This window comes from Carcharodon carcharias, chromosome 20, assembly GCF_017639515.1.
Source record: "Carcharodon carcharias isolate sCarCar2 chromosome 20, sCarCar2.pri, whole genome shotgun sequence".
In the NCBI taxonomy this organism is placed as follows: Eukaryota; Metazoa; Chordata; class Chondrichthyes; order Lamniformes; family Lamnidae; genus Carcharodon; species Carcharodon carcharias.
Genome location: NC_054486.1, coordinates 34,732,003 through 34,745,245, shown reverse-complemented (window position 1 = coordinate 34,745,245; position 13,243 = coordinate 34,732,003). Strand labels below are relative to the sequence as shown.

The 13,243-nt window shown below is 41.4% G+C and overlaps 1 protein-coding gene across 1 annotated transcript in view; it reads right to left on the bottom strand.

Annotated features, from left to right (window-relative positions):
* Positions 1–10,342: 10,342 nt before the first annotated feature.
* The window catches only part of LOC121292208 (enhancer of rudimentary homolog), a 49,367-nt gene continuing 46,466 nt past the window's right edge, over positions 10,343–13,243 (bottom strand). Inside the window, exon 5 of the mRNA XM_041213892.1 lies at positions 10,343–10,997. Coding sequence (XP_041069826.1) covers positions 10,895–10,997 — 103 coding nt within the window. The 3' untranslated portion in view covers positions 10,343–10,894. The remainder of the gene's footprint in view (positions 10,998–13,243) is intronic.

Below are 13,243 nucleotides of genomic sequence, written 5' to 3'. Positions count from 1 at the left end.
AGGACGTCGTCCCAGCTGTAAAAAATACAATAAAACCAGAAACAGCCCACTAGTCCTCATCCCTCACTTCCCCTCACATAATCCCCACACTGCATCCATACCAACTTATGCCATCTTATGCCCCTCACCTATCTCATGAACCCTCTCATGCGCTCCATGCTGACTTATGCCCCTCCACCCCAAGGACTCGTTATAGCCCCTATGCCAAATTAGTGCCAACATATGTTAATCTATGCCCTCCTACACACCAGCTTTTGACCTTACACCCTCCATGCCAACTCACCCAGCATCCACCATGCGCAGACCTCAGGAGCCATTCTGAGATGAAATAAAATAAAGTATCTATTGATAACTTCACTATTTAAAACAGAACTCTAATTGATAACCCATTCAATACATTTAAATTCCTTCAAGTAGTTAATCCCTTATGTAAAATGAAAAAGCCTCACTTCAAAAACTTGGAGCTGTCAATCAAACTGAATTTACAAGCCCCCCACTGTGATAATGATAGGTTGTTGAATTAGTCATGCAGCATTAATCCTATCATGATAACCCTCAGTGAAATTGCAAGTAGTCACAGAAGGCTTTTTTAAAAAATAGAGCTTACATATTTAAATGCCTTGACAGCTTGAAAGATCCAGTGAGTTTATCCCCTTACACACATTCATGTCTGCTTTTAACAATCCCAAGGGGCACTTGACTGCTCCTAAAGGATGCCCTATCTTTCCCAAAGGAGTCTGTGTATGTATCCAAAAGTGTCCCTTACCTCTCCAAATATCTCCAGAAGCTTTAGACCTTTTGCTCAAATGTCTAAAGCCCAGGAGTTGTGGTTTACACATGGCACTAATGAAAATTGGATCTGTCTAAAGGCAGCTGAACTTTTACATGTGCAGCTGCCTCCCTGAACCACGAATGTGCAAACTAAAACCCACCCCTGTTCCCCGCTGGCAAAAATTGTGCGTGCCGGCTTCGGAGGCAGGACTTCCAGAATCAGGGCTCGACTCCATTTTGGCTAAGTCAGAGACCTCTTCCGTGCCAGCGAAAATTCAGGCCCTTATTTTTACCTGCCAATATTTTTTTATACCCTCCCTTTGCTTTCCTAATTTCTTTTTTAATTTCACCCTTGCAATTTCTACACTCCCCTAGGTTTTCAGCAATATTGAGCTCTCAGCATCTGACATAAGCTTCCAGTTTTTGCTTTATCCTGCCCTATTTGATAAGAATTGTTTGTACTGACCATGTTTGACTGGGGCTTATTTGAATACCTCGCTTGGTATGAACTACAGGTGTACTCGTACAACATTAAAGACCGGCTTAACCAAAACTCCAACAAGGTCATCCACTGGGGATGTGTTTGTAGAGTTTGCAAGACCATGGTCGCCTATGCCACTCAGCATAGCACTTAGACAATGACGACCCTATTTGCCTGACATCTGGAGTGTCAGTCTAGATTTGTGAGTCCCACCCTTTTTAGTGGGAATATATTTGTTCTGAACCCTCTTTATCTCATCCTTGAATGCCTTCCACTGCTCTGACACTGATTTAACTTCAATAGCTGTTTCCATTCCACTTTCTCCCCAGCTTAGTAAAATAGGCCTTTCCCCCAAATTAAAAGTTTTACTCTTGGTCTATCTTTATTCTTTTCCATAACTATGCTAAATCTAACTGAATTATGATCACTACTACCAAAATATTCTCCCACTGATACCCTTTCAACCTGTCCAGATTCATTCCCTAAAACTGCCCCCTCTAGTTGGGCTTGCTATGTACCAGTTAAAAAGTTCTCCTGAATGCATTTTAAGAATTCTGCACCTTATACTAATTCAGTCTTACATTAATCTATTGCAGTTAACAGTAAGGTAGTGGAAATTCCCAACACCTTTTCGTTTCTGCACTTCTCAGCAATTTGCCTTCAGATTTGCTCTTCCATCTCCCTCTGACTGTTTAGGGATCTATAGTACACTCCTAGCAGTGTGATTGCCTCTTCTTTTGTTCCTTAGTCCAACCTATATGGTCTCATTAGATCTTTCCAGCATTCCCTCCTTGTAGCTGCAATTCTTTCTTACAACACTTTTTTCTATCCCCCTCTATCCCACCTGAAAACTCTGTAACCAGGAATATTGAGCTGCCATTCCTGCCTCTCTTAAGGCATGGTTCAGTAATAATGAATCATATCATACTTCTAAGTGTCCATCTGTGCCCTCAGCTCATCTGCCTTATTCACTAGGCTCCTTGCTCCTTTGTTGTCTATTGTTTGCATCGCATTCCCCTACCAAGCTAGTTTGAACCCTTCCCAACAACACTAGCAAAACCCCCTGCAAGAAGATTGCTCTCAGTTCTGTTAAGGGGCAACCCATCTGCCTTGTAAAGGTCCTACCTCGCCAAAACATTCCAATTCCCCTGAAATCTACAGCCCTCCCTTTAGCAACATCTCTTCAGCCACACATTCAGCTGCTTTATCCTCTAATTCAGAACTCAATAGCGGGTGGCACTGGGAGTAATCTAGAGATTACTACTTTTGAGGTTTTTAAAATTTTTCCTAGCTTCCTAACATTTGCCTCCAGGACCTCATCCCTCTTTCTACCTATGTCATTGGTACTGATATGAACAACATCCTCCAAACCCGCAATCTCTACCATCTAGAAGGACAAGGGCATTAGCTGCAAGGAAACACCACCTGCAAATTCCCCTCAAAGCCACACACCATCCTGACTTGGAATTATAATGCCATTCCTTCACGGTTCAAAATCCTGGAACTCCCCCCACACCCCCCCCGCCCCCCACAACAGCACAGTGGGTGTACCTACACCACATGGACTGCAGCGGTTCAAGAAGGCAACTCACTACCACCTTCGCATGGGCAATTCAAATGGCAATAAATGCTGGCCTAGCCAGCGATGTCCACATCATGTGAACAAATAGATTTTTTTAAAGTTCCCTTTTGAAAGTTACAATTAAATCTGTTTCCACAGCCTTTTCTAACAGTGCATTCCAGATCTGTACTAGACAAGGCATTCTGCTGAAATCATGAAAGTGATTAATCACCTTGTCAACATTGAAGTAAGTTTGAAGCAAGAATATTAAAGGTTTGGGTAGGTTGTTTCAAGAAACAATTTTACTGTCAATATTTTCCCTCCCTTTTGCTGCTTCAGATAGATTTTGTTCAGCAATTTGCTGCTGCTATTTGTTGTTTGACATGAAAGGAAAAAATTCAAAATTAAAGACAAAAGCAAAATACAGCAGATGCTGGAAATCTGAAACAAAAACAGAAAATGCTGGAAAAACTCAACAGGTCTAACAGCATCTGTGGAGAGAAATAAAAACAGGGTTAACGTTACGAGTCCTTACAACTTCTTCAGAGCTAAAGAGAAGTAAAAATGTAATGAAATTTATACTGTTTAAGGTGAGTGGAGCAGATGAAGTTGGATGGAAGGCCAGTGATAGGTGGAGGCAAAGGAGAGATTGCCAGATATCATGGACAATAGGGTGTTAATGATAGTGGTATTGGCTAAAGGAGGTGCTGACGGTGGTATTAAGGTCAGAAAGCAGAATGTGATAAAAGCAGGACACGGGTAAGCACTCTGGAAAGAACAATATGAACAAGCGACAGATGGCCTTTGTGGGGGTGGGGTGGGGGGAGGGGACAGTTCATGGTCTGAAGTTGTTGAACTTAATGGAATTCAAGTTGGAACTCAAGTTGTTGAACTGAACATTGAGTTCAACAACTTCAGACCATGAATTCTCTCCTCTATCCTCACTCCCTCTTTTATCCCCTTTTTTCAACATTCATTTTCATTTTTAAATTTTTATTTTGTCATTTTTTACTTTTCATGCACTTATTTTCAATTTTATTCATTGTTTTATCCCCACCTTTTATCCTATTTTCGATCTTCCCCCACCCCCCTCCCCCTCCCCCCCACCCCACTCCCACAAGGGCCATCTGTCACTTGTTCATTTTGTTCTTTCCAGAGTGTTTACCTTGTCCTGCCATTTTCACATTCTGCTTTCTGACCTTAATGCCGCCATCAGCACCTCCTTTAGCCAATACCATTATCATTAAGACCCCTTTGTCCTTTTGTCCATGGCATCTCTGGCAATCTCTGCTTTGTCTCCACCTATCACTGGCCTTCTATTCAGCTTCGCCTGCTCCAGCCCCCTTTAACAGTACAAATTTCATTACATTTTTACTTCTTTTTAGCTCTGAAGAGTCATAAGGACTCAAAACATTAACCCTGTTTCTTTTTTCTCCCCATAAATGTTGTTAGACCTGCTGAATTTTCTGAATACAGTATTTCCTGTCTTAATTCAAAATTAAACTAGGAATTTAATTCCCCCAGCCAAAATTGAAGGAATTTCCACAGAACCGGAAACTCCAAGACTTCACGAGTTCAAGACTCCCTTCTGACTGTGTTAGCAAGCAAACTAAACCAAATTTGTTTTGTAGTAGAAAAATCATACAACATCACAATTGCTTCAGTGTCACTGGGTCAAAGTCCTGGAACTCCCTTCCTAACAACACTCTGGATGTACTTACACCATATGGACTGCTGCAGCTCAAGAAGCTGGCTCACCACTACTTCTTGAGCAATTAGGTATTGACAATAAATGCTGCCATCGCTAGTGACATCTACATCCTGAGATCGAATAAAGAAATGTAGGAAGTTGTGTATGTGTCTTACTGAGATTTAGTTCCTCCAATCCCATGTGGGACAATGGGCAGCATGACTCTGCCACTGGCTCCAGTCCATCTTTCACTCCAGCTCAGGTGGTATCCCACTCTTGAGGTCCTCCTTAAAAGTGCTTCATCAGGTCTTTTTTGGCTGGCCCCAACTTCTGCCATTTCGTGGTGTTCATTCGACTGCCACATCCGAAAGGTGAAATGCATGTCCTCAGTGTCTCTGTATCACAATGTCCCACAGGCACCACTGACCAGTCCTCTATGGCCCTTCTTCATTGGTGATGCTGTCTGTCCATGCGATGCCCAAGATCTTACATAGGCAAAAGACATCCAACTTTTGTTCTCTTCCATGTCTCGCTGGCATAGATTGGATATGTAGTCACAGCTTCATGGCTGTGTTGGTGATTTTGAATGCCCAGGCCATTTTGGACAAGCATATTTTACATTTGCCTTTCCAAAAAGCACTTTTCTCAAGAAAGAGCCTTGCTAAGCCTTCTTTCTACTAAACTGAAGCACACAAAATTGAACCAGTCATGTTTATCATAGATATGGGCAATCTGTTATCCATGCTCCAAGCAGACAGGGATATCCAGCCATGCAAACTTCCCTCAGTGAAAACTTGTATTTATACAACATCTTACACAACCTTAGGAGGTCCCAAAATTCTAAATGCTTGCTCAGGTACTGGACAGTGGCGCAACCATACCTGGGATCCCAATGAGTGGGGATCCCCACCGTACCAATGCATCCTGCAACTCCAAGCTACTATTCACATTTGTATACCTCCAAAATACTTCTACAGCATCAGATATTTTGCTCCAGGCAGACTATTGAAGAAAAATAGAATCCCTCCTCTCCCAATGTATTGCAAGCAGTGTTTATCTAATTTCAGCTATTCAAAAATAAATCTAATTTGATCCAGGCCAAATATCTATTTGGAAGAAGGAAGTGGGAATATGCCAATGGATATCAGCAAAGAAATTGGGATCGCTTTTTCCTGAGACAGTGTCTTCAGATCTCAAACTAGAAACAGAACCACAAATCTTTAAAAAAACAAAAGGATTTTTAACTGACTTTGTGGGTCTGTAAGACCCAACAGCATGAGCTGAACTTAATTACAAACAGATTAAATAGAATCATTAAACCACCCAGATAATTAGTATGTTTTTAAAAATTGATTCACAGGATGTGAGCATCACTGTCAAGGCAGCAATTATTGCCAATCCCTGTCATTGAGAAGGCGGTGGTGAAATGCAGTCTATGCAGTGTAGGTACATCCATAGTGCCATGGGGGAGAGATTTCCAAGGTTTTGACCCAGTGATGATAAAGGAACAGCGATATATGTCCAAGTCATGATGGTGTACGATCTAGAGGGGACCTTAGAGGGGGTGGTGCTCCCGTGTGTCGGCAGGCCTTGTTCTTCTAGGTGGTAGAGGTCAGGGGTTTGGGCGGTGCTGCTGAAGTAGCCTTGGCGAGTTGCTGCAATGCATCCTGTAGAAAGTAAATGGTAGCTGTTCACAACCAGCATCGCAATAGGGGCACTGTGCCCAGTGATCCCACTCATGATCATCTTTCAGACTACTCCTGGGGGGCCTAAACTGCAAGGCTGTGATGCTTCCCATGGTCGAGTGACCCACAGCCACACAGTTTAAGCACAACTTAAGTAACAGGTGAGGTATCAGCAGGCACTTCGATCACAAGACCCAACCCAGCACAGGCTTACAACTGGGAGCATCAGGGTTGGGTGGAAAAAGGGAAAAAACAAAATTCAATCTTATTAATACATTTTAATTTAACCTGACATTATTGCTCATTATTTCAGAACCAGTTTTCCAATAATCAGGTTATCAACAGTCAATGCTTGTGTAAATTAAACTTCATTAAATATAGGATCCAAATGATTGATGCACCCACATTATTTTATTTGAAACTAGTCTTCAATCTTCCAACAGGACATGCACGTCATGTTTTGTTGGCCAGCCTCCAGATACGTTCATACAATCACAAAACTGCCTCACTTGGAACTTCTAAAGCAAGGGCTTAAAAGACTTGGACTTTACAGAGTAGCTCATTACATGAATTGGAGCCTGGCAGCTGGAAAACACATGTCACTGTGACTCATTCATTCCAGATAATATTTCAACTCAAGCCTTTAGATTTAGAATCACTGCACAGAGGAGGCCATTTGGACCATTATGTCTATGCTGGCTCTCTGAAAGAGCTACTCCCCTGCTCCTTCCCCATAATATTGAAAAATTTTCCTTTTCAAGTAGTTATCCAATCTCCTTTGAAATGTACTAGTGTATTTGCTTCCACCACCTTTTCAGGCAGCACATTCCAGACCACAACAACTCGTAAAAGAAAATTCATGTCCTCTAGTTCTTTGGCAATTATCTTAAATCTGTGTCTCCTGGTTACTGACTCTCCTGCCAGTTTTTCATCTACTTGATCAAAACTCCTCACAAAAGTGTTGATAAATATGAAGCAGCTTTGCTTACCACTCAAAATGGATCGTTAGGCAATCCAGGTTAATGTAGAGTGCCACGTCAGTTAATTCAGATGGCATATTGGTGTGGAACAGGGGGAGAATCTGGTTAATTCTGATAACTTCAAGTATTTAGATAAGCTGACAGAGTTGAGATTAGAAAGTATACAGAACAAGCTGTTCCTCCTGGTACAATTATTTTTTGCTAATTACACAGCCAGCATTAGCTCCGTGGTAGCACTCTTGCCATTGAAATGGTAGGTTATGGAGATCTAGACCCACTCCAGAGACACGAAACCAGAGGCACACATAATCCAGGCTGACACTCTGCTGTAGTGTTGGGGGAGTCCTCCACAGTCAGAGGTGCCATCTTTCAATGGGAGTTTAAACTGAGGCCTCATCTGTTCTCTCAGTTGGATGTAAACGATCCCATGGCACTAAACAAAGAGCAGGGAAGTTCTCACTAGTGTCTTGCTCAATATTTATCTCTTAAGCAACATTTTAAAAAAGATGTTCTGGTCATTATCACATTGCTGCTTGTGGGAGCTACTGGTGCACAAATTGGCTGCTGTATTTCCTACATTATAATAGTGACTATACTTCAGAACTACCTCATTGTCTGTGGTGTTTCGAGATGCCCTGAGATTGTGGAAGGTGCTCTATAAATGCAAATCTTTTTACCTTACCTGTTTTTGTGAGCATACATTGCATAGGGATAGATGATGTAGAGTTCCAATATGATGCTTTCCAGTTTCCAATCCAATCTAGACCGATGAGTGAAGCATTTATGAAGTTTAAGGCCCCTAGTTAAGGAATGTTTGAGCAGTTTTGACTGCTCCCAGTAGGCACAAAACTGGTCATAACTCAATAAAAAACAAAATGGCCTTTTCAATCAAATATGTCATAACAACTACTGTGGGAAACAAGCTCAGTGCACCATTCTGAGGTCCAGACACACTATTCAAAGCGTAGAAGCATTATTATATGCTTAGTGAATCAACATGGATTTGCTTAATGCTGTTAACAGGTGCCAAGAAAATGTGGTGGATGGGAGCATAAAGAGTTGTTACCAATCCTTGAATATCTTTAAGACAGAGGTAGATAAATTCTTGTTAGGCAAGGGCATCAAAGGTTACTGGGGGTAGATGAGAATGCAGAATTAGTAATACAAACAGATCAGCCATAACCTTATTGAATGGCTGAGCAGACTCAATGTGCCGAATGGTCTACCTCTGCTCCTATTTCATAGGTTTGTATTCCTAAGCATTCCTTTGTATTAGTAAGGTTTTTTGGTAGCGGGAGGTTTATTAGTTGTAGCAAGGTTTATCATCTAATAGATAGAGGAATAACAAAGTCTGCTTTAACCTCTGGAGTGTACATCCTATGCTATGTGAGAATTCCAGGATGCTTCCCTTGTCCTGGATAACCATATGTGCAGGAAGTGCCATCAGTTGCTGCAGATTGAGCTCTAGGTTTTGGAGTTTAAGCAGCAGCTAGCATCACCGTGGCATTCAAGAGGGAATTGGATTATCATCTGAAAAGCAAGAATGTGCAGGGCTACAGGGAGAAGGCAGGGGAGTGGCACTTGGTGATTACTCCTTCAGTGAACCAGCACAGAAACAATGGATTGAATGGCCTCCTTGTGTGCTGTAACCATTCTGTGATTCAGTGAAGTGTTTGAGAAACCTGACTTTAAGTGAATTACATACTGTTTACTTAACAATGCTAAGTGATAAAGAAATATCAATTAAAAAAAACTTGAAATTGTCAAAACTGCAATTAGTAGATTCGCCATTTCCACTACTTCCAGCATGATACCAACACCAAACACATATTCCCTTTCCCTTTCCTTTCAGCACTCCAAAAGGGACTGATCCCTCTGCAATACCCTGGTCCACTCCTTAGTCACCCCCAACACCCACTCCCTTTCCCTTGGCACCTTCCCATTCAAGCCCAGGAGATGCAACACCTGCCATTTTAGTTCCTCTCTCCTCACTGTCCATGGCCCTGAACATTCCTTTCAGGTGAAACAGTGATTTTCCTTGTTCTTCTTTCAATTTAGTAAACTGCATCTGCTGCTCACAACATGGACTCCTCTACTGTGGAGACCAAACACAGACAGGGTAACCGCTTTGAGGAGCACCTCTGTTTAGCTCTTAAGTTTCCAGTCGTCTGTTACCTGTTACTTTAATTGTCCATCTTACTCTCATGCTGATCTCTCTGTCATTGGCCTCCTGCAGTATTTCAATGAAGCTCAACACAAGGTTGAGGAACAGCACCTCATCTTTCAATTGGGCACTCCATTGTTTTCTGAACTTGCCACTGAGCTCGACAATTTTAGATCGTAACCTCTGTGCCTATTTTGTTTTGTTTTTCTTTTGAAGGTTTGGTTAATTTCTTTCATTTCTCTTTTTTTCTTTCCTTACGGACAGCAGCTGTTCACTCTCCTGCCACTCACGCCTCCTCTCGATGCAGCTTGTCGCATCACCACTCCCTTTGGCCTCGCACTATGAAACCTTTCATCAGTTAATTTTTCCTTTGCTCCACACTGTCACAGATCTTCTCTTTTGTCCTTTTTCCCACCTCCCTGCCTTTTCACTTACTCAAAACCTATCACGTTTCTAACTTTTCCCAGCTCTGATGAAAGGTCAGTGACCTGAAGCATTAACTCTGTTTCTCTCTCCACAGATAGTGCCTGACCTGCTGAGTATTTCCAGCATTTTCTGTTTTTAGTTCAGATTTCCAGCATCTGCAGTATTTTATTTTTGTATCAATAGGTTTTTGCTGGGTAAGGGTATCAAAGGATAAGGGGCAAAGGTGGGTAAATGAGTTAAGGCCCATATCAGTAATTATCTAATTGAATGACAAAACAGGTTCAAGGGGCCAAATGGCCTCCTCTTCTTCCCTTGCTTAAACTAGACAAACTAATTTAACTAAAGTTTTGAATGAAAATTTCCTCCTTGCTCCTTTGCAGAATTAGATGGATGTCACTGCTATCTAGACAGCCTCTCCCCCTTTTTGCCACATTTCATCTACAGTTAATGGAGAAAATTTAACAAATTTTTCCAAAAGCTGCAACTCTCAAGAAGTGTTGATCGAGAGTCAGAATAGGATTAGATTATTGCCAGCTGTTAAGCAGAGCCAATTCAATGCATTTTAAAAATTAAAACAGAGATGGTATCGTGTGAAATTTTATTGCTTGTCAAAAAATTACAAAAATTGCATAAATTAAACTGCAGTGTACAGAACTCTTCAACAAAGTTATTTCACGCACTTTTCCAAAAAGGTCACAGTGCAAAAGAGTATTTGGAACAGACTCGTTCTAGAAAGCCAATTGAGAGAGGGAGAGTGAGACAGAAAGAGATATGTGCCTTGGGTATGTATTGTGCTTTACAACACTATGAACTAGAAACACAGTAAAAGTACATTCTGAAACGAGGCACCCAAACCAAATCTTCCAGGGATCCACTGTGCAGAGTGTGGGACCACACCATGCTTGCATTGCACACAGATGAGGAATTCAAAACTGCACTTAAAACCACTGTCTAGCATTGACACCTATTACAAATCAGTACTAAATACCTTTATTATTCACTGATCACATTACTGCCCAAACTTCTAATCTCTGATGAAGTGAGGACTCGCAGCTCTGCTTGAACACAAAGACTTGGGAAGTGTATTCTATATGTGCCTGCTATGTGACCTCCCTACACCAGAGTAGGGACTCCACCTATTTCCCTGCTTGCTGTGCCTGTCTACGCAGCAGGACGTAGATCTTCTCCTTGATCCAGTCCTTGTTGTAGGGCTGGTACGTCTGGGTGTCTGCTCGATAACTGCGGGTAAGGGGAGAAAAAAGATAACAAGCCACATCAGATTTCATCCTCACTTTCATCAACAATGCTTTGTAACCAAATCTGAAGGGAACAAATTTTGTTTCAAACTGTATGTAAAAATGAGATCGATCCCGCAGGTCCTGATTGATAATAAATTGAAGCTGTAATGACAATGTTCAGTGGCAGTGAGTAAAGAAAATCAGATGTTAGGATTAAAAGGTCAGTTCTGAGTCATAGAGGTAATCCTATCATTTTATAAATCAGGTAAGTGTGATCAAACCAATGATGTGCAGGTAAGGATACTTCCAAAAATAACTATTTGGAATCAAGGGTCTGAGTATTCTGAAACATGACGTGTGATAAGTATTTTGTTCAGTGACCATGGACCAATGGTTCTCAAAGCTGTCCACCACTTGGATTTTTCTCACCTCATTTCTGGGTCTGTTGTGGACACATTGATGGAGATTGATTACAATGATTAGTCAACAACTCCAAAATTATATCCTGTGACTACCAGGATGATGGTGAAATAAAGGCACCTTAGGCCTTTATTGATTTAGCAATGTCAATGAAGCAGAAAACACATTCTCTTAAATAGCAGGGTTTAACACACACACACAAACAATGTTAGAGTCAAGAACTGGCAGTGAAGGCCAATAAGTCAACTTCCATTTAAAGGATTAGCCCCATGTTCTGTGACTTGGGAGGCAGAGTGATCAGCTTCACTGTCACTGAAATTGCCTCAGGTGATTTTTTAAAAATAAAAGTATCAAACACCAAATCCTCCCAGCAAAGCTGAATACTGTAAAACCCCAGACTGGATAGGGCTGATCTGAAGAGCAAACACCTGGGCAGAATCCATGGGCCAAATGGCCTCCTTCCATGCTGTAAAAACATAAACAGCTCTCATACTCCCATGGATGGGATACATAAAGAGTTGGTCAACAGAGACACAATCTTAACACCAACCTCCTCATACATCTCTTAGCTATCATTAACACTACAATCGCCCTTTGAATGATCTTCTCATTCCAGTTAGCTTTCTCTTGTGCACACAATTTTCAGCTGTTTAAAGGCTAAGTTTGGCATCATCTCTTTACTACTCTGCAATTTATCTTTAATTTTGCTTTCTCAATTGAAGCAACAACTTATATTTATGTGGCACCAATGTGCTTCACTGGAGCATTATAAACAAAATGTGTCAGATGATCAAAAGCTTGGTCCAAGAAGTAGGTTTTAAGAAGTGTCATAAAGGAGGAAAGTGAGGTAGAGGGGTGGAGAGATATAGGGAGGCATTCCAAATCTTGTGAGCTATTGAAGGCATGGAGGGATTTGAAGCCATGGAGGGATTTGAAAACAAGGATAAGAATTTCAAAATCAAGATGTTGCTTGATCAGGAGTCAATGTAAGTCAGTGAGCACAGTGGTATGAGTTAAGACACAGACAGCAGAGCTTTGGATTACCTCAAGTATATGGAGGGGAGAATGTGGAAGACCTGTTAGGAGTGTATTGGAATAGCTGGATCTAGAGGTAAGGAAGGCATGAATGAGAGTTTCAGCAGCAGATGAGTTGATACAGAGACAGGTGATGTTTGGAGGTGGAAATAGGCAGTCATAGTGATGGCGTGACGTTGAGGTAGGAAATTCATACGGGGTCAAATGTGACACCAACATTCCAGAAAGACTGGCTTAATCTCAGACTATAAAAAAGGCACTTACCCACTCTTCTGAAGTACAACAAAAAGTACAAACATGTTTCAGATGCAGATATGCCAAGAACAAGACAAGATTGGCGAAAGCAAAAGTTCCAACAACTCAGCTTTGTTCCTTTGCAAAGAGTGTTGGTGGGACAGTTGGATCAGTAATTTGAGGTAGCAGGTTGCTTTTAAAAAATGATTCATTCGTAGGATGTATTTATTGCCCATCCCTAATTACCCTGAGAAGATGGGGGTATGTTGCCTTCTTGAACTGTTGAGTCATTGATACACCTGAAGACCATTTAGAGAGCAGTTTAAAATCACCCATGTTGGTATCACATACAGACCAGGTCAGGCTTGGCCTAAATAGCCAAGTGGTTATGGTACTGGGTTTGTAACCCTGAGATCAAGAGTTCAGATCTCACAATGGCAAACTATGAAACAATGTAACTTCATCTGAAACAGATGGAAACGGGTTTGTACTCGAAAGAGTTACAGACCAGGTCAGAAAAAGGTTTCCTTCCCTAAAGGACAATATAACAATTCTCTT